The 23,103-nt window shown below is 36.3% G+C and overlaps 1 protein-coding gene across 1 annotated transcript in view; it reads right to left on the bottom strand.

Annotated features, from left to right (window-relative positions):
* The window catches only part of AP3B1 (adaptor related protein complex 3 subunit beta 1), a 239,403-nt gene that overhangs the window by 200,604 nt on the left and 15,696 nt on the right, over positions 1-23,103 (bottom strand). The window contains exon 2 of the mRNA XM_068963860.1: positions 10,601-10,676. Coding sequence (XP_068819961.1) covers positions 10,601-10,676 — 76 coding nt within the window. The remainder of the gene's footprint in view (positions 1-10,600; positions 10,677-23,103) is intronic.

Raw genomic sequence — 23,103 nt, 5'->3', positions numbered from 1 at the left:
AGGTCTTTGACTCATTTTTTAACTTATTCTATATATGGTATTAAGTAGGGGGTCTAAATTCATTCTCTTACATGTGGGTTTTCAGTTTCCAAACACTATTTGGGGAAATTCTACCCCCACTGAATGGTCTTGCACCCTTGTTGAAAATAATATGGCCACATACATGAAGTTTTTCTTTTAAGGCACTCTCTCTATGTGTGTGTATATATATAAATAAATAAACACACATTTATATATATATCTGCCTTTAAGCTGGTACCACACATTTTTTAAAATTTAACAATATATTTTATTTAATCTTATATATCCAAAATATTAGAATTTCTTTAAAAATGTTTCCCTGACTTCTAGCTCCCATGGTTTTTGATGAGATATATGGAGTTGTTCAAATTGCTGTTCCCTTGTATGCAATGTATTTTTTTTTCCAAGTACTTTCTAAATTTTTTCCAGCTTAACTGCTATACATTTATGAATGGTTTTCATTCAGTTTTATCCTGATTTATACAGTATGTTACAGTTCACAAAAGACAGCACTTATTTTTGTTTTGTTTTTACTTCTTACATTTTCTTCACTACACTTTAACTAACTAAAAAGGATAATAACACGATCAAAACATCATTTAAAAGCCTCTCAGACTCTATGGTAGGCAGCTTCAGACAGTTTCCAGTCATCCCTATCCACAGTATACACACTCGCATTAACTACTCTTATTGAATATGGGCTAGACCTAGTGACTTTTAAAAAAAACTTTTTATTTTATATTGGAGTATAGCTGATTAACAATGTTGTGATAATTTCAGGTGGACAGCAAACGGACTCAGCTATACATGTATACATTCTCTTCCAAACTCCCCTCCCATCCAGACTGCCATATAACACTGAGCAGAGTTCCCTGTGCTATACAGTAGGACCTTGTTGGTTATTTATTTTAAATACAGCAGTGTCAGTACCACACATTTTGATTACTGTAGCTCTGTAGTTAAGTTTTGAAATCAGAAAGTGTGAGACTTCTAAACTTTGTTCTTCTTTTTCAAGACTGTTTTGGCCAAGGACTTTCCTGGTGGTCTAGTGGTTAAGAATCCGCTGTGCAGTGAAGGGGACATGAGTTTGTCCCTGGCCAGGGAATTAAGATCCCACATACTGAGGAGCAACTAAACTGCAACCCATAAAAGAGACTCCATGTTTCACAAAGGAAGATCCCACATGACGCAACTAAGACCCAATGCAGTAAAATAAATATGCATGTGTGTGTACACAGGCTTTTTTTCGCAAAAAAATCCCTGGGATTTTGATATGGACTGCACTGAGTATGTAGATAACTTTGGGAATATTGGTATTTCAATAAGTATTTCAATATATGAACATGGGATATTTTTCCATTTATCTGTGTCTTAATTTCTTTTAGCAACATTTTAGTTTTCAAGGTACAAATATTTTGTTTCCTTGGGTAAGTCTATTCATAAGTATTTTATTCATTTTGATACTACCATAAATAAGACTGCCTTCATAATTTCTTTTTAGGACTGGTGATTGTTACCGTATGGAAACACAACTAATTTTTATGTATTAATTTTCTATCCTGCAACTTTGTTGAATTTGCTTATTAGTTAAAAAAGATATTTTGTGGCATCTTTAGGTTTTCTAAATATAAAATCATGTTGTCTACAAACAAAGATAATTTTGCTTCTTTTCCAATTTGGATATCTTTTATTTCTTTTTCATGCCTAATTGTCATGGCTAAAACTTCCATTACTATGTTGAACAGAAGTGGGGAAAGTAGGCAGCCTTGTTTTATTCCTGATCTTAGAGGGAAAGGTTTCAGTCTTTTACCACTGAGTACGAAGTTAGCTGTGAATTTTTCTTTAAAACACCAAGGTAGTTTTTTTAATTCCTAGTTTGTTGAGTGATTTATCATCAAAGGGTACTGAATTCTATCAAATGCTTTTTCTGTATCAATTAAAAATCTTATTTTTTTCCCCTTTGTTCTGTTAAAGTCCAACCAAATACCATGTAACATGTATGGCTAAGAAATAATTTATATCAATAACTCTAATTAGAAATTTGAAGAATTTAACTATCAAAAGAAGGTTCAGATTTGCTCATTATCCCAAAAAGACATGCAAACTAATCTGAAAAAGACCTTTAACATCCAACACTTACTAAAAGAAAATACATCAAAGATTGCGATACACTGAAATATTCCATTCCTTCAAGGACTCGGAATAATCAACTCATCAGTATTTTATCTAAAAAACTTATTACAAGTTCACTACATGAAGCAATACATTTCAAATTCTTAGTTCACATTTCATCAAACCAAGATAAAATATGAATATGTGCTTTAAACATTAGACATACATTTTTCAAAAATATCAAGAAAAATAACATATGTATGTTTCAACTAGAGTCCTGCAGTGTAATAAGCGACCACAAGATTTTGAAGTAGGTAGCTTTTCTTCCCTAAGCATGCTTTGGCATACGTGAGACTTTATTCAACATACGAACCACTGGAAACATTTCCCCATGATTCTAAATAAGACTCAGGTATTACCAAAGAAAGATAATAAAATGAACTGAAACTGTCATTACGGTTTCTCGCTGGTAGATACTACTCATGAGATTCTCTGTTGAACTGCAGGGCTACCAACTGAAAGATAGTCAGATGTGCGCTGCCAGCATTTTGATATATATTAGAAAGTAATGTAAAACAAAAACATAACATTTAAAATTTCGGCAAATTAAAATTTAGAAATGTCTAAAGGTTTTTAACTATAAAACTAAGGTCTTAAAACTACCCTGTATACAATTATATGAGGTGATAAAACCCCATATTCAGGGCTCATAAAATCCAAATTATGTAGAGAAATGTAAATATTGAAAATTACATTTAAAAAAATAAAGAAAATTTGAAGCTAATATAATACTCTACTAACTGGCCTCTAGCAAACTACTTCCAACCAACAGATGTTTTGAAATGATGCATAAATGTGCATACATGAACATAACATTTTAAAATGATTTGTAAAGCTTCCACAAAGAAACATGGTGCTAACTAGAAATCACACTAAAAACTGGACAAAAGTAAAGGTAAAAAAATGATTCTTATAACACACAGTGGAAAAAATTTCAAGAAAAACAATTACTAGTTATATAATGAAAGAAAAAATTAGCAACTAATAATTGGGAGTTTAAGAGTGAAATACAAGGGGAACTATCTGGCAAAGCTACTGTGCTGTGGCTTTGACTTTCTATTTTCTTCTCCAAAAGTTAAGTTAGAAAAGATCTGTGGTGATGAACAATTTCTCCTGAAAAGAAGCTAGGGGAATTAATTTTGGAAGCACTTCTCGAATCGGACCAACCCATGCTCTTATTGAATTTTTAATTTTCTGTTAGTTTGATATTAAAACAAAATTAAAACATGTCTTTCCCCATAGAACTTTAATATGTCAAAAGCCATACTGCCCAAATGTGTTTCTTAAACTAGTACACACCACCACCACTACTACTATTACTACTACTACTGGTGTTATAACTACTAAACTACTAGTGTTTTAACTATTACTACTACTACTAGTAGTAGTGTTTTAAATCCGGACACGGAGTTTCTATTGTGAACATATAAGAATAATTAATATTCTTTTTAAAGGCTTTTTTTCTTTTAACCAAACACTCAGGAAATATTTTAATTTCATGGCTAAAGAAAAGTGATAGGTAATACCTGTCATTTTATTTTTTCTAATTACTAAGAAGAGATAACTTATTTTATTTGTTTAGTCATTCAGTTGTGTCTGACTCTTTGTAACCCCATGGACTATAACTCGCCAGGCTCCTGTGTCCATGGAATTCTCCAGGCAAGAATACTGGAGTGGGTAGTCTTTCCCTTTTCCAGGGGATCTTCCTGACCCAGGGATCGAACCATATCTCCCACATGGCAGTCATATTGTTAACCCTCTGAGCCACAAAGGAAGTCCTTTTATTTCTTGTAGCAAATTCCTAAACGAAAACTGGGGCAAATAGTATCATATCTGGCCAGCTGCAACCTACTGCCTTGACCTTCATTCCTAGGGTTTCTATGTTGCTATGACTCTTGATTAAGTGGCCTTGGGTTCACTTTGTAATTTTCCTAGTCATCAGCAAATTCACTTGTATGACATTACTGCCAAATGAGAAGTTATTTTACTGTAAATGAATATGGATCATCAAAAAAGCGAAAGCTCCAGAAAAACATCTACTTCTGCTTTATTGACTACGCCAAGCCTTTGACTGTGTGGATCACAACAAACTGTTTTAAATTCTTCAAGAGATGGGAATACTAGACCACATGATCTGCCTCTTCATAAATCTGTATGCAGTCAAGAAGCAACAGTTAGAACTGGACATGGAACAACAGACTGGTTCCAAATCAGGAAAGGAGTATGTTAAGGCTGTACACTGTCACCTTGCTTATTTAACTTATATGCAGAGTACATCATGAGAAACGCTAGGCTGGATGAAGCACCTGGAATCAAGATTGCCAGGAGAAATATCAATAACTTCAGATATGCAGAGAGTTCCAGAAAAAAACTACTTCTGCTTTATATCTACTTCTGACACCACCCTTATGGCAGAAAGCCAAGAAGAACTAAAGAGCCTCTTGATGAAAGTGAAAGAAGAGAGTAAAAATATTGGCTTAAAACTCAACAATCAGAAAATTAAGATCATGGCATCTGGTCCCATCACTTCATGGCAAATAGATATGGAAACAGTGACAGATTTGGGGAGCTCGAAATTCACTGCAAATGGTGCCTGCAGCCATGAAATTAAAAGACACTTGTTCCTTGAAAGAGAAGTTATCACCAACCTAGACAGTATATTAAAAAGCAGAGACATTACTTTGCCAACATAGGTCCATCTAGTTTAAACTTTGGTTTTTCCAGTAGTCATGAATGGATGTGAGAGTTGGACCATAAGAAAGCTGAGCGCCAAAGAACCGATGCTTTTGAATGGTGGTGTGGAGAAGACTCTTGAGAGTCCCTTGGACTGCAAGGAGATCCAACTAGTCCATCCTAAAGGAGTTCAGTCCTGGGTGTTCATTGGAAGGACTGATGTTGAAGCTGAAACTCCAGTACTTTGGCCACCTCATGAGAAGAGTTGACTCATTGGAAAAGACTCTGATGCTGGGAGGGATTGGGGGCAGGAGGAGAAGGGGACGACAGAGGATGAGATGGCTGGATGGCATCACTGACTTGATGGTCATGAGTTTGAGTGAACTCTGGGAGTTGGTGATGGACAGGAAGGCCTGATGTGCTGCGATTCATGGGGTTGCAAAGAGTCAGACACAACTGAGCGACTGAAGTGAACTGAAGCTTTTTTTTGGTAGAAGCTGACAACCTTTCAAAATTTACACGGAAATGCAAAGGATATAGCACAAACAAAGCTTTTTTTTTTTTTTAAGGAAGACTTACAGTACTTTATTTTAAAGCTACAGAAATCAAGGGTGAGCTATTAGTAAACTGAGGGCCACAAAGACCCATGAACCAGAAGAGTTCAGAAGTGGGTCCACAAATACACAGTAAACTGAGTGTCATTTGAGGTTGAAATCTGGTTGGGAAAGGATAGTTTTTTAATAACAAACATTGAAATATTTAATAAAAATAGAGGCAAATTAGATATACATGTGTTAAAAAACATTCATCTCTTAATCTCACATCATACATAAGAAATAATGCAAACTAGATCTCAGACTCATACATACATAAAGGCTAAAAGTGAGAGGGGAGATCTTTGCAATAATGGAGCAGGCCAAGATGGCTTAAACAATAACTCATGCTCTGAATCTACAACTTCACTTAAATATATAGATACATATCTACTTGAATTCCACAAGAGTTAAATATTACAAATATTTCCATTAAAATCAGAAACAACACAGTGTTGTCTTCTATCATGCCTACTACTCAACATCATAGTGTAACTTAATCCATGCAAAGAGAGAAGAAAAACGAGTAAGAGCTAAAAATATTTGAAAATAAAATATAAATCTGTCATGACTTCTGGATAACACAGTTAACTATCCAAAAATCAAGCAAAGAAACCAAAAAACTATCAGATTTAAGAAGAGTTCGCTGAGAAGGTCAAAACAAGAACAGAAAAGTCATTTGTTCTCCTATACATTAGTAATAATTAATTTTGAAAATATAACGAAAGGGACCATTCATAACGGCAAACGAAACTGAAAAGTACACAGGAATGAATCTAGCAAGGAACGTTCAAGATTCCTTATGATTAAAACCTATAAAATATGAATATGCTGCTACTGAAAGACAGGAAAAGAGTGGAGACGGAAATACACAAATTCCGTATCACCCTAATCAAAATCCAAAAACAATTTTTAACAGAACTTGACAATTTAATCCTAAAGTATACCTGGAAGCTGAAATCTTTACTTTTTATATCTCAATATGATTTGAAAATTTACAAATACATATTTGTGTCACTTGTCTAATAATTTTTTTCCAGATCTACGGAGATATAATTGACATAGAATACTATGTAAGTTAAAGGTGCCAACAGGTACATGAAAAAGATGTTGTTCAACATCAGTCAATATCAAGGAAATATACATCAAATCTACAATGAGGTTATCACCTCAAACCTCTTAGAACTGCTATGAACAAAAAGACAAGACATAACAGGTGTTTGTGAGGATGTGGACAAAGGGAAACACTGTGCACTGTTGGTAATGTGAGATATACTTACATCTTTCTTATACACACACACACATACGTACATATGTGTCTATGCTGTATATAAAATGGGATAATATTCAGCCATGAGAAAGGAAGAAATTCTGACATTTGTAACAATATGGATAAATCCTGAGGACATTATACAAAGTGAAGGAATAATTTTTAATTAAGAATCATTTTCCTACAGTTTAATGATCAAGTTCCAAGTTTACATTTATACAAACTTCCTAACGAGAAAGTCTGTAACTACCAGACTAACTCCTACCATAGCTATATTTACACTTCTTTATGATGTCTATTTACATGTAAATTACATTTATAACATTCAAGTAGTCTAGACTGTGAGAATATCCATTTTATTTCTTTATCAGTTTGAAAGAGGAATATAGAGAAAACTACCAAGTATCTCATTTTCATATTTAGGAATTTCAATAGCATCCTCAGACTTAGTGAAATAATTTACCTTAGTGGGATGTAAAACCAAAATTCAGTGAAATAATTAAGAGTACTGCCTGCTTTATACGGCACTGCAGGACTGTATCCTGCAGGTCTGCAAGCTGAAAGTAGTGTAAAGTAATCTGACAACTGGATCTATAACTTATAAGAATTTTATAAAAAACATTTAATACTCTCTATTACTGTCAGAAATATACAGGTAGGAAAATGAAGCAAGATAAAATTAACATTTATTTAATATCAGTTCAGTTCAGTCGCTCAGTCGTGTCTGACTCTTTGCAACCCCATGAATCTCAGCACGCCAGGCCTCCCTGTTCATCACCAACTCCCAGAGTTCACTCAGACTCACATCCATCAAGTCAGTGATGCCATCCAGCCATCTCATCCTCAGTGGTCTCCTTCTCCTCCTGCCCCCAATCCCTCCCAGCATCAGAGTCTTTTCCAATGAGTCAACTCTTCGCATGAGGTGGCCAAAGTACTGGAGTTTCAGCTTTAGCATCATTCCTTCCAAAGAAATCCCAGGACTGATCTCCTTCAGAATGGACTGGTTGGATCTCCTTGCAGTCTAAGGGACTCTCAAGAGTCTTCTCCAACACCACAGTTCAAAAGCATCAATTCTTCGGCACTCAGCTTTCTTCGCAGTCCAACTCTCACATCCATACATGACTACTGGAAAAACCATAGCCTTGACTAGACGGACCTTAGTCAGCAAAGTAATGTCTCTGCTTTTGAATATGCTATCTAGGTTGGTCATAACTTTTCTTCCAAGGAGTAAACGTCTTTTAATTTCATGGCTGCAGTCACCATCTGCAGTGATTTTGGAGCCCCACCCAAAAAATACAGTCTGACACTGTTTCCACTGTTTTCCCATCTATTTCCCATGAAGTGATGGGACCGGATACCTTATAACATTAGAATCATTGAGAATTAACTGATCAGGAGTAGTCTGAATGGATCTGCCTTATTCTCATCATTTGAAGTATCAAGCAAGCATCTTTAGGGCTTCCCACATAGTACTAGCGGTAAAGAACGCGCCCTCCAATGAAAGAGACATAAGAGACTTGGATTCAGTTCCTGGGTTGGGAAAATCCCCTAGAGGAGGGTATGGCAACCCACTCCAGTATTCTTGCCTGGAGAATGCCACGGTCAGAGGAGCCTTGTGGGCTAAAGTCTATGTGGTCACAAAGAGTTGGACAGAGCTGAAGCGACTGAGCATGCATGTATGCATGCAAGCATCTTGTATATTCCTTGATAAATTAATTCTAAGTCTGGATCAGCTTCCAAGATTGTGTCCTTTGTACTTCTAATGTTGTGAATTATCTCCTAGAGTTCCTCTAATATGAAGCTTTTGGCAGCATCACTTCCTCGGGGCATATCTTCAGCCTTTTCATCACAACCATTTTCCTCATTTATGCTGAAAACCCTGCCTTACTGAAGTGCCTCTAGCACATGTTTGTGCGTGCTCAGTCGTGTCTGACTCTCTGCAATCCCATGGACTCTAACAGCCCACCAGGCTCCTCTGTTCATGGGATTTCCCAGGCAGGATTTAGAGTCTCTCCAAAAGTGGCAGTATCAGCATTCCCACAGTCAGCAATTTCTCCACAACTCCAATTACATTCTAACTGAATTTCATTTCTAGTGTCATCACTTTTCATCTCCTTCCTGCATTTTTATCTTTGTTGATCAAATCCTGTTTTTCATAATCCATTTTGGTAAAATGTCAAGTGGGCTTCTCACAGGTAAACAAGGAGGGATCACCACTGCATGCTTTGCAGTCTGTACACAACTGAGCAACACACAGTGACCAACTGCTAAAAATAACTTTGAAGGAAGTGACATGACCTACGTATATTTGTTATATATATAGTGAGTTGAGGACTGAAGTTAGTGATGAAACTCGTACAGTATGCAATTACTAAGTCAATATACCATGATAACTGAAATATAAACCTATTGTGAGGAGACTGGTGTTATTTAACTAAGCTGTGGTGACTGAAATTCAAATACCAAAGCCTTGTAAGGCAAAGAACTACCTCTCCATAAATGCTATTATTATACAGTATAACACTGCGTGTGTGCTCACTCATTCAGTCATGTCCAGCTATTTGTGGCCCCACAGACTGAAGTCTGCCAAGTTCCTCTGTCCATGGGATTTTTCAGGAAAGAATACTGGAGTGGGTTGCCATTACCAACTTCAGGGGATCTTCCTGACCCAGGGGCCAAACCTGTGTCTCCTGTGTCTTCTGCACTGCAGATGGATTCTTTATCTGCAGAGCCACTAGGGAAACCTTGGTTTAACATGAACAAATGAAAAATTTACCAAAAACTCTTCATCATTTGCCTTCATTACCAAATGACATAAATCTAAATAAAAGAATCAAGCAAGATCTACAGGTATAATTAGTCCTTGACTTATACACATTGGGTTTTCACAACAACAAACTTTTGAACACAGTAAATTCATATCTATAATCATCCTTCATAAATGGGATTTGGATTTTAGAATAGAGATTTCAGACTCTCATGTCGTGGCACTGTCTCCTGGAAAACAGTACTGTTTCAGCTGTGTTTACATCCTACTACAGTAGAGTTTATTTGTGCAATTACATGAATTTACAACATTTTGACCTGATACAAAAAGTTCTGGAAAACAAAATCAGCAATGGTGGTGAAAAAAGCAAAGTACTAGTAAGAAAGACAAGGTCTGACAAATTTAATTCCACTGAGACAAGCAGACTCTTTAACAGATAGTCACTGAATTAAGCCAGTTTTTTTCATTGTCAATATAAACAATCAAAAAAAAAAGAGCAAGACCCACACACATTGCAAAAATATTTTTAAAATTATATAATCAGAAATTGCATTATATTTTTAATTCTGACAGTAGAATCCCTTACATAATAATATATTAGACTATTATCTGAATTTTCTATTACAATAGAAAAGCAGAGAATGTTTTTACATCTATTAATATTCATTAGAAGTTCTATGCTGATAAACTGAATAAACCATTTATATTGGTAGTAAAGAAATTTGAAGATCAGAAGAAAGGATGCTCACAATTTTTAGGTCATAGAATGACCAAAAAAATATCCTTTAGCTCATTAGTTTCCCTCTTTGTAGGAAGTCAAAATATTGTAGTATATAATGTTGCTTTCTCTTCAAACTGATTAGCACTCTATTTGACAAAAGAAATATTTGAGAAACAGAAAAGACAGAATTAGAACTCAAGTTTCTGAATTTTGTCACTTCATTACTTCTTCCAAAACATTTTAGACAGGAAATTTTAAGTTAATAATAAAGGGTAGATGGGAATGCTTGATTTGGTATTTAACATATTCTGTAACATATATATTTAGCATATTACTACTTGTCATTTATTCAAAAGTCAAAATGATCTAATTACTTTACCTACCCCAACAATCCGTTTCATAGCATCCAATTTAGCAGAATCTTTGTTGCTCTCTAACATTTGCTTTAGATCTTCATTTCTACACACAAAAAAGAAAAATTTCATATTTAGATTTTATATGACACAGGCATTAAAACATGTAATTTTAATAACATGATGTACATTATTACCAATTTATTTTTCTTATTTATAATTAAATACATGTTTCTCATCTAACCCTACAAAATAATATCAAGGTGGTTAAATGGAATAGTACACTACCCTAACAAAGACATCTACAAGTTAAGTACAAATAAAAGTAGGAAAATCAGAACAAGACTCATGAAGTACGCCAATGTCAACATCTTGGCTGTGATATTGTACTATAGTTTATCATTGAAGGAAACTGGGTAAAGGGCACACAGAATCTCTCTGTATTACTTTTTATACCTGCATATGAATATATAATTATTTCAAAATCAAAAGTTTAATTATAAAAAAAGTTATATAACAATTACAACTCATTTATAAGATGACACACCGATTTTTTTAATGGTCAAAAAACCTGAACAGGCATTTCACACACACACAAAAAGATTAGGAATACTGTTAAATACTTAAGGCCATTAACTATCAAAAATGCAAATTTAATGAGAAACCACTACACATCCTTGAGAATAGATGAAATTAAGACAACGACAATAACAAACGTTGCCAAGGCTATGGAGCAACTAGAACTCTCATACACTGCTGGTAGGAATGTAAAAGAGTGCAGTCACTTTGGAAAATTGGGAGTTCCTTCCAAATGTAAACATAAACCTACTATGTGATCCATTCATTCCACTTTCAGAGACAGAAAAACATAATTCTACAGAATAACTTAAAGAATATGCATAGCAGCTTTATCCATAGCAAAAAAAAACAGAAACAATCTAAATGTCCATCAACAAAATGGGATTTAGCCATACACTGGAATATTACTCACAAAGGAAAAGAACCAACCACTGATACATGCTATAATATGAATGAAGTCTCAAAATTATTGTGACTGAAAGACACTAGACACAAAAGACCACAACTGAATTAATTTAAAGTTCTATAAAATGCAATCTGTAGGGACAGAACCAAGGTAGCGGATTCATAAGTAGAAGGAGAAATGGACAAAGGGACATTAGAAATTTTTTCCATAAGAAGATGGAAATGTTGTGTATCTTCTTAACTGTGGCAGTGATTTCACAGGTATATACATCTGTCAAAAACTTATCTAATTATAATCTAAAATTGGGTAATTTGGTGTATGAGAATTATACCGCCATTAAAATGATATTAAAAAGTTTTTGTAGTGTTTTATTCACATTTGTGAATAAGATATAAATACTCCAAAAGATTAAAAGACATTTATCCATTTCTGAGAAATACATTATTAAGGATCTGATAAGCCATCCTTATACATACTCTGAAATTAAGAGTGTCACACTTAAGTCTCAAGCTTACTCAAGAATTTAAATCACTGAACCTTATTTTAGGACAGCACTGAAAAATCCTCTTAAATGACTATACAGATTGTAGTATTACAAACTATAACTAATCACTTTGTACTCATTATTAGTTTATGATTAGCAATTTTTAATAGTTTCTACAACAAACTCTCCAGAAAAGAGATTTTAAAAATTTACTCCACACAGCTTCATGCAATATGGTTCAAGGTGCTCACATGCATGTGTGGACCCAAACAAAGTATCAGAAGCTCTCTGATCTCAGCTTAAGCTTAAAAGTAGGTGAGAAGAGCTTCCTTAACTACTCTAAATAGCCAGCCTTGACAAAAGTACTTTACATTTTACAATTTAGGCCTAATACAGGCAGTAAGCACATACCAAGAATAAATGATTGATCACGTGTTATTACAAGCTGAGTTGTGTCCCTTCCAAAGCTCCCATGTTAAAATCCTAACCCTCAATACCACAGAGTATGAATGTATTTGAAGAATCATTGAAGAGGTTAATTAAATTAAAATAGGTCACCATGGGTGGGCCCTCATCCAATATAAGTGATTCTTTATAAGAAGAGCAGGTTAGGACTGATTCAAAAGACCAAAAGATGGCCATGTGAGGGCACAGCAAGTAGGCAGCCATCGCAAGCCAGGGAGAGAGGCTTCCACGGAAACCAAATCTGCCAAAACTCTGATCTGCAATTTCTAGCCTCTAGGATCCGGGGAAAGAAATGTGTGATCAGGCCACTGCATCTGGAGTACTTTGTTACGGCAGTCCTAGCAAACTAATATTGGAGTGAAATGTTACAAACTGTCATTGCAGGAAAAATAAATAAAGGCAACGAGATTTATTATGAAAGTCACTCTTCCTTTCCAAGCAGCTCATAAAATTAAATACAACGGTGACCACTAGCAAGACACAATAAATAATCACAATAATGACTTTTCTCTAATTAAAAATAGAGCTAATCAAAAAAATAGTAAGAAAGCAACATATAAGAACCACATCTGAGGATATACAACAACCAAATATAAAATACTCCCAATTGCTCACTGCAATGAATTCAGAATTCCTTCTTAAAATTCCCTGTTCTTTCACAATGCACTGTTAACTGAAAAGGAACAAAAATTCCTTTTGTTGAAATTTTTTGTGGCAGGACCCACAAATCAGGTTTTTCCCCCTTCTACTTTTTGCTATTTTCCTGTTTTACTTACTGACCATGTGGGCTTTTATATTTAAAAAAACCTAAAAGAAACCTTTTAAAACTTTTTGGAAATAAGAACTTGAAAAAAGGTAAAGTAATTAGATAAGTAAACAGAAAGAAAGTGTGACCACACACGTACATGTCAAAAAAAAAATTCATTTTCTCATGTCTGATCCCTTTTTCCCCCACGAGTATTCTACCGATCTTCTCTACAAGTGTTATCTGGAGAGAAAAATGAGCAATGAAGAGTAATGAAGTGTCAATTTTCAGGACATTCCGACCGCCAACTCCAGGTGTAATCTTAGTCACGGCCTAATGAAAATTGGTTTGTCCCTTATGCTACAGTTCCCTTCCCAAACACCTTCATGTCCTGATCCACTCTCAAACTAAAAATAAGAAAACAGGAACCCAATATTAAAGTCAAAGGTTCTGTTCTTCATGCCTAACAGAAAAGATGGTCTTCAATAACAAATATAACTATCTTCAGTGTTAACATGGGTAGAAAGCTAATAACTTTGAGGTTCAGAGAAAAGAAACAAGAAAACTCCCAGGCACTGCTTCAACCTGATGTAATATTCAACTACTCAGATATGTCATAAAGTCCTTTTGAAAATTCTAATATAAATTACATATCTCTACCCAAATTCCTCTTCGCTTGTCACCAAAACAGTAAAGATACGGGAAGGTAAATACCAAAACACCTCGTTTACTCTCAAAATATGTTTCCTTGTATTGAGCCATTTTAGGTCTACCTCCTTCATTATATAGGTTCAAATATGGTCGATTAACACGTACGACTATATTAATCTTAAGAATTTAGTTTTATAATTTTGAAAAATCTAAATAAGGAACAAAAGGAAATTCTTTGTGTGAAATATCAAGAGTTGATTCAAAACAATGCTGAATTAGTAACATTTTTCATTGATTCTACCAAAAACCAATCCAAATATTGCTTTTTAAATTTACCTAGTTCTTCATTTATCTACTTACCTGTAGCTTTTCAGCTTTTGAGTATTAAAATACAACTTTATTTTTACATAAGTGACATCTTGTGGTGTTAAGTGGTATAACTTTTCCTTTCATGTTGAAAATATGCTTGTTTTTATAGGTTCAAGGACCGAAGAAAAATAAGTAACTGGAAAGTTAAAGAAAATCTTACTGTTACCAATAAGTCACTTTTACTTCAGCACTGTGTAAAGCAGCAACTATTCAAAAAGCAAAATTTTAAGAGTTACTCTTTCAGAACTTAAGTAGTAAAGCTTTTACAGTGTATAAATTACCTCTTTTTTAAAAACCTGCAATCCATAACTCATTAAAACCTCCTACTCCTTTGAAAGACTGTGTAGATTAAGAGGAAACTAACAGCGCAGCAGTGCACACTGTCTCGGCGCTTCTCCTGATCCGATCAGAGAAGGACCGGCCCGAAAGCCATTACCAGCACACAAATTCTTGCCACTAATCCATAGGAGACAGAAACAGAAGCTGAGAGACTATACTTAGGGCCCTTCAACAGTGTAGTGTTATGTTTTTGAATGTAAAAACCAGGGCTAGCTTTTTGCATGCTTTTTCCAGCAATTCATTTTTTATTGCATTTTACAGAAGTATCTATCCATAATGGACTGGAAATTTAAAAGAAAAAAAAAGGGCCCTTTACCTGTTTGAGAGCACTGTGCTACATAATTACTTCCTTTTCTCTAGAAAGAATCACAAAAATTTGGATACTATAGAAAGTAACACTTGAATTTTAAATCTAAGAATGACGGATTGGAAAAAGTGATGAATAGTGATTTCCAATCGGCAGTAAAGTACATCCTCAAAAGGACGCATCAAAAATCTTTGAGAGGGGAGGACTGAAACTTTCTCAGCTCAGTCCAGTCACTAAGTCGTGTTTGACTCTTTGCAACCCCATGAACCGCAGCACGCCAGGCCTCCCTGTCCATCACCAACACCCGGAGTCCACCCAAACCCATGTCCATTGAGTCGGTGATGCCATCCAACCACCTCATCCTCTGTCATCCCCTTCTCCTGCCCTCAATCTTTCCCAGCATCAGGGTCTTTTCAAATGAGTCAGCTCTTCGCATCAGGTGGCCAAAGTACTGGAGTTTTAGCTTCGACATCAGTCCTTCCAACGAACACCAAGGACTGATTTCCTGTAAGATGGACTGGTTGGATCACCTTGCAGTCCAAGGGACTCTCAAGAGTCTTCTCCACAGTTCAAAAGCATCAATTCTTCAGCACTCAGATTTCTTTATAGTCCAGCTCTCACATCCATACATGACTACTGGAAAAACCATAGCCTTGACTAGACGTACCTTTATTGACAAAGTAATGTCTCTGCTTTAAATATGTTGTCTAGGTTGGTCATAACTTTCCTTCCAAGGAGCAAATGTCTTAATTTCATGGCTGCAATCACCATCTGCAGTGATTTTGGAGCTCACAAAAATAAAGTTAGTCACTGTTTCCACTATTTCCCCATCTATTTGCCATGAAGTGATGGGACCAGATGCCATGATCTTAGTTTTCTGAATGTTGAGCTTTAAGCCAATTTTTTCACTCTCCTCTTTCACCTTCCTCAAGAGGCTCTTTAGTTCGTCTTCACTTTCTGCCATAAGGGTGGTGTCATCTGCATATCTGAGGTTATTGATATTTCTCCTGGCAACCCTGATTCTTGGTGGTGGCCGAGAGGAGCTACCCACACAGAAGGTCATGGGCAGTGGCCGGGAGGAGCTACCCCACGTCTGAGGTAAGGAGCGGCGGTTGCACCTTGCTGGAGCAGTCGTGAAGAGAGACCCCACGTCCAAGGTAAGAGAAACCCAAGTAAGAGGTAGGCACTGACAGAGGGCATCAGAGGGCAGAGAGATTGAAACCACAAGCACAGACAACAGGTCAATCTGATCACACGGACCACAGCCCTGTCTAACTCAATGAAACTAAGCCATGCCATGTGGGGCCACCCAAGATGGGCGGGTCATGGTGGAGAGGTCTGACAGAATGTGGTCTACTGGAGAAAAGAATGGCAAACCACTTCAGTATGCTTGCCTTGAGAACCCCATGAACAGTATGAAACTTTCTCAAGCCCCATCAAAAAATTCTAAATCATGGGCACCTCTTCATACTTTGACAACTACTCAAGTGAAAGATGCTTCAACTCCAAAAGGTCCACTGTATACATGAATGCTGCTACCCAGTAGCTCAAGTGTGTCTGACTCTTTGTGACCCCATGGACTGCAACCACCAGGCTCCTCTGTCCATGGAGCTCTCCAGGCAAGAACACCAGAGTGGGCTGCCAATTCCTTCTCCAGTATACATGAATAGGTATGTAGAAATAGGTATGTAGAATAGGTATGCAAGAAAAAAAAGGCTGGGAACAAGAGTCAAAATTTACTTTTTTCTAGCACTGTGCAGCTAAAGGTACTGCACTTCGTAATTAGTTTCCGTGCACAAGGTGAAACCTCAGTAACTCTCCCTTGGATGACACTCAAAACTTTATGTAGTTCTGGGCACAAAGTATTAATTAATAAACACAAAAGTGAGTAAAACCAGAAAATTCCAACTACCGAATAATCCATTTATTAACTCTCTAAAAGGAGAAACCATAAATTATTCAAGTAAATATGAACTTTTTCTACTATACTCTCCACGAAACTAAAAAAGAATAGTCTACAATTGCTATCACAACAGCCTCAGTCCTTGGTAATCTTCGTTTTCTCTCTGCTCTTCTATTAAAAGCTCTTTCAGAAAAGTAAGAAATAACCTCCTTCTTTAAAAATCCAATGCAGAAATCTCATGAATACTTTTAGATATTTGATATTTGACATAACTGACTACTTCTCTTCTATCTCTAAATTCCTTCTTCCCTTAGATTCTGTAATTCTCCATTCTCATCTGGTTCTAATTTGCATTTGTGACATACCAATGAACAAAAATGATGAAAATCCCTGCCCTTGTAGAGTTTTCATTTTAATAAGTAAAAGAGACAACAATCAAATATAATAAAAGAATAAATTTTAAAATCATGAGATGATATGAGTGAAAAACAGAGCAAAGGGAGAGAGAATGCAGAAGGGAAAGGAAGAGGCAATTTTAAATAGGGTGGTCAGAACAGGCTAAATAAGGAAATATCTGAACAAACATTTGCCAAGTGAGGGAGTCAGTCGTACTGGTACTGACTGGAGGGACAGAGAGAAAGAGCACTCCAGGCACAGCCTGTAGGCAGAGCAGATGAAGGAAGGTAAAGAATGCTAAAGGTAAAGAATGCTAAAGGTAAAGAATGCTAAAGGCTTTGGTGCTCACCCTGAATGAAGCTGGGAACCATAGGAGGGTGATGAATAGAGAAGTCATAGTCTAATACACAAACAGAATCACTCTGGCCGTTATGTTTGGAAGACACTGTAGGTGCTTCCAAATCTGCCCACGCTGCTCTTATTTGTAAGACACTAAACCTGCCACAGAAAATGACTACAAAAACCAGAAAAAACAAGTAAAGCAACTTTCTCAAGTCATCCAGGCAGAACTTAAGGGGCCAAGATCATGCAAGGAATGAAAGCACATAAAGTGGGCTTTTCATTCACATCAGCTTTTTTCCCGACTGCATTTCTCAAATCGCTATCTGGGAGAATAGAATCCAAGGATAAAAATGACAGTTTTAAAAGACTAAAGAGACAAACGTTAATGTTTGTGGCTACCAAAGGAACTGGAACTTGAAGGGTGAAACTACAGAGGAGGGAACCAGCCAAAAGGTACACAAAAATCTGTGTACAAACACCCTTCAATAGTTGGCTACGTTTTCACAGAGTTAAGAATGTGGGAAATCCAGTAGAAAAGAACAGTGCTGGGAGGTTAAATATTAATACCTGATCAGAGTTCAGCAACCACACACTGCAGGGAAGAGCAGCTGGAAACCAAGTCTCCCAAGGAGATGTGGTGGTGGTCTGGTTCCTCAGTTGTGTCTAACTGTCTTGTGATCCCATGAACTGTATGCCCACCAGGCTCCTCTGTTCATGGGATTTCCCAGGCAAAAATACTGGAATGGGGTACCATTTCCTTCTCCAGGGAGGTGTTGGTAAATACCCTGGCCTTTCAGTTAAGACCACAGGAGGGGCATAATTGAAAAGTAAGGATACTTCTTAGGTGTATAAGAAAATGCTGATGTACGGCAAAACCAATACAGTATTATAAAGTAAAAAAAAAAAAAAAAAAGAATCACAAAATTTAAAAAAGGAAAAACTGAAATAGACAAAACCTTTAAAAGCCTAAACTGAACTTAAACAAGACCAAAGTGCTCTGCTAGCACTGTACTGTCAGAAAGAAAAAAAAAAAAAACACACAGTCCTCTTTGGAAGACATCATTCAGAGACTCATCTATGTTCCTGATTACCTAGCATCTGATCAAAACTTAAGAGACACACTAAAAACAGGAACAAATGACAGGAAAGAGAGAGGAAGGGTGGAAGGAAAGAGGGAAGGAGAGAAGGGAAAGAAAAGACAAAAAGGAATTGAAAGAGATCCAGGGTAACTCACAAACTAGTTATTAAACAGGGACTTTTAAACCACTACAGTTAATATGGCAGGAAAACACAGGAAAAGATGGACAAAAGAGACAAAATAATAGAGAATGTCAATAAAGTAGTAAAATCTATACAAAATAATCAAATGAACATTCAGAAATTAAAAGTATAATTTATGAAATGAAGCACTCACTAGATAGGTTTAAGAGCAGACTGAAAATAGCAGAAGATAATAGGACTATTGAAAGTAAAGGCAGGTCAAGAGAAAATACACAATCTGAAGCACCAAGAAATACAAGAATGGAAAACACTGAATAGCACATCAGAGACATGTATAATATAATTAGAATATCTAACATACCTAAAAAGAGGGAGGAGAGACAAGTGAAGTGAAATGAAAGTCGCTCAGTTGTGTCCAACTCCTTGTGACCCCATGGACTATACAGTCCGTGGAATTCTCCAGGCCAGAATACTGGAGTGGGTAGCCTTTCTCTTCTCCAAGGGCTCTCCCTAACCCAGGGATTGAACCCAGGTCTCTCGCATTGCAGGCGGATTTTTTACCAGCTGAGCCACAAGGAAAGCTCAAGAACACTAAAGTGGGTAGCCTATCCCTTCTCCAGCAGATCTTCCAGACCCAGATTCTTTACCAACTGAGCTATCAGGGAAACCCCCAAAAGAACGGGATAAAAGCAATATTTCAAAAGCTAATGACTAAGAATTTTTCTAAACTGATGAAAGACGTAAACTTACTATATATTTTAAAATCTAAAAAAAAAAAGGAAAAACATAAAGCCATACACACGGAGACAGACAGACAGACACACACACACACACACACACACACGGTCTAGAATAGTCAAACAGCTGAAAATCAAAAGATAATGAGAAAAATCTTTAATGCATGCAAAAAAAAAAAAAAAGAGAGACATTTCCTTAAGGAAAGGGTCAACAAAACTTGTCAATAAAGGGCCAAATATTTTAGGCATTACATGCCATACCATCTCTGATGACTGTAAAGTAAAATCAGTTAAAACAATAAATAAATGGGCTGGCTGTGTTCTAATAAAACTTTATACATATAAGGATTTCCAGGTGGCACAGTGGTAAAGAATCCACCTGCCATTGCAGGAGACCCAAGAGACACGGGTTTGATCCCTGGGTTGGGAAGATCTCCTGAAGCAGGAAATGGCAACCCACTCCTGTATTCTCATCTGGAAAATTCCACAGACAGAGAAGCCTGCCAGGCTCCAGTCCATATGTTCACATAGAATCAAATACTACTAAGCGACTCAGCAAGCATGCACAAACGCACAGGCCATAGTTTATTAATCCTTGTTTTAAAAGGATCAACAATAATACTGAGACCCAACTTTTCAAAAGAATCTACAGATGTCAGAAGACAATCAAATGACATCTTCAAAAAGCTGAAAGAAATAAGGCCAACAAACAATTCTATACCCACTGAAAGAAAATATGTTTCAAAGCTGAAGGTGAAAAAAAGTAATTTTCAGACCAATAACTGCTGAGGATCTGCTGCCAGGACATAAAAGGATATCATTTCAAAAGGAAGACAACTCTAAATTTACATGGGATTTATTCTAAATTTATACCTTTCATCTGTAAAGGAAAACTTCCATCTATAAAGCAGAACTAACAGAAGAAAGACATATATCTGCGAGCATAACTGGCACTTTTAACACACCTCTCTGAGAACAAGTAGATTAAAAAATTCAATAAAGATGTAGAAAATATGAACACAAATAACCAGCTTAACCTGACATGCACAGAACAGTATATCCAACAACTGCAGAATAAACATTCTTTTCAAGTGCACACAGAACGCTACTTACCAAAATAAAACTATATGCTGGATAAGATCTTAACAAATTTCAAAGATCTAAAATCATTTAGGGTACATGGAATCTAACTAAAAATCCATAAAAGAAAAAAAAGCTAGAAAATGCTCAGATGTTTGGAAAGATAAACAACACACTTTAAATAACCTATGGGTCAAAGAAAAAATCATCAGGGATATTAGAAAATATTTTGAACTGACCAACAAAATTGCAACATCTCACAACGCATGATAGACAGCAAAAGCAGCACTTGGAAGTAAATTTGTATTTCTAATTGGAAGGACTGATGAAGAAGCTGAAACTCCAATACTTTGGCCAACTGATCCGAAGAACTGACTCACTAGAGAAGACCCTGATGCTGGGAGGGATTGGGGGCAGGAGGAGAAGGGGACGACAGAGGATGAGATGGCTGGATGGTCCCACCAACTCAATGGACATGAGTCTGGGTGAACTCTGGCAGTTGGTGATGGGCAGGGAGACCTGGTGGGCTGCGCTTCATGGGGTCGCAAAGAGCTGGACACGACTAAGCAACCGAACTGAACTGAAATGCAATATAAAAGAAGAAAGATTGAATATCAATATTCTAGGCTTCCATTTCGGGAGAAGGCAATGGCACCCCACTCCAGTACTCTTGCCTGGAAAATCCCATGGAGGAGGAGCCTGAAAGGCTGCAGTCCATGGGGTCGCTGGGAGTAGGACACAACTGAGCGACTTCGCTTTCACTTTTCACTTTTATGCATTGGAGAAGGAAATGGCAACCCACTCCAGTGTTCTTGCCTGGAGAATCCCAGGGACAGGGGGAGCCTGGTGGGCTGCCGTCTACGGGGTCGCACAGAGTCGGACATGACTGAAGCGACTTAGCAGCAGCAGTAGCAGCAGCAGGCTTCCATTTCAGGAAACTAGAAGAAGAACAGCAAGTTAAACTCAAAGAACAAGTAAAGAAATAAAGAATAAGGGGAGAATTCAATACAATAGAAAGAAACTATAACAGATAAAAATCAACAAAACTAAACATATCTTTCACACAGGTTGTTAAGAAACTTAATGAGATCATTGTAAAGCACTTACCACCGGGCCTAGCACATTCATTTATTCGGTATGTACTAGGTTCCAGGAACTGTTCTAAGTACTGGGACTCACATTCTAAGTGAGAATGCAGGGGAGTGGGGTAGGGGTGAGGGGGAATGACAGAAATGACAGAAGAGGGAGGGAGGGAGGGAAGGAGAGAGGGGAAGGGAAGGGAAACAAATATAAACAGAATAAGTACTATTCAAATAATTAAAATAGGGTAATAAAATTAAAGTAAGACTGGGCAATCATAAAAGATCTCTATAGGTAGAAGTGATCGATTAAGCTGAGATCTCAAAAGACAAGGAGCCAACCACAGGAATTTTGCAAAGATACATGGCAGGAATAAACACAGATAATAAAGACCAAAAGAAGGTCTACAAAGGATCTATAAATGTACACAAAGGTTGTTTTCTCAAATACACTAAACACACAATAAATATTAGCTGAAAGAATAAATGAACATAAGCTACATGCTAACCGTGTTCCTTAGAGGAATACAGGAAAACTCTTAAGGTTTCACTGGATTCTCAAAATAGTCCACGACCCGAATAAGAGTTAAAAACTAAGCATACATCTTCCATGTATACATTCTACACGTGCATGTTTTAAAAATCATGATGTCACATATGCATCACAGAAAGTCTCCATATTTGCCAAACCCTTTACCAAAGTCCTCAGCTACTATTCTGTTGGCCGGCAGCAGGAAGTAGATTTTACTTTTGCTCAGGATATAAGGAATACTTTCTAGAATGTGACTACTCATCCTTAAAGTTGTAAAGGAAATATCACAGAGTCATTCAGCTACTTAGGAACAAGCTAAAATTCGTTTTTCTATTTAACAGCACCATAAACCAAAGTTGCCACCTCAATAAAGGATTAAAAAGGCTCATGGAGTCTCAAAAGTCATTTAAATTTGATAAATATAAACACAGAAAGTTTAAAAATTTTTGCACTAAGAGTAAGTGAATTTGGAATTTAACTCATAACAGAGCTCATTTCCTTAGAATACAAAAGACCCTTAACTAATCAAAAGTCGATCCAACAGGGAAATGGACAAAGGACATATAAGGTATTTCACTGAGAAAATAAAACCAACAAATATGAGGGAGAAGATGTAATGCACTAACAATTATAAAGATTTGGTGTAATAACATTTTAAAATGTTATTATATATATTATCATTTGGTAATATTATACATATATATCATCATTTGGCTTACACATTTTTTTTTCTAGAAGGATACACAAGAACTTTTTCATTGTGATTATCTCAGGGGGGTACAGGGGAAGTGATACATTTTCTGTATTACTAATATGCCTCACATTGATAACATATAATTAACTTATTTAGTCATCTGAAAGTGGTATTGTTTTCTAGAACTTAAAGCATTATTTATTT

This window comes from Capricornis sumatraensis, chromosome 2 (genome assembly GCF_032405125.1).
Source record: "Capricornis sumatraensis isolate serow.1 chromosome 2, serow.2, whole genome shotgun sequence".
Taxonomy (NCBI): domain Eukaryota; kingdom Metazoa; phylum Chordata; class Mammalia; order Artiodactyla; family Bovidae; genus Capricornis; species Capricornis sumatraensis.
The sequence above is the reverse complement of the archived record's forward strand: the minus strand, read 5'-3'. Positions and strand labels throughout refer to the sequence as shown.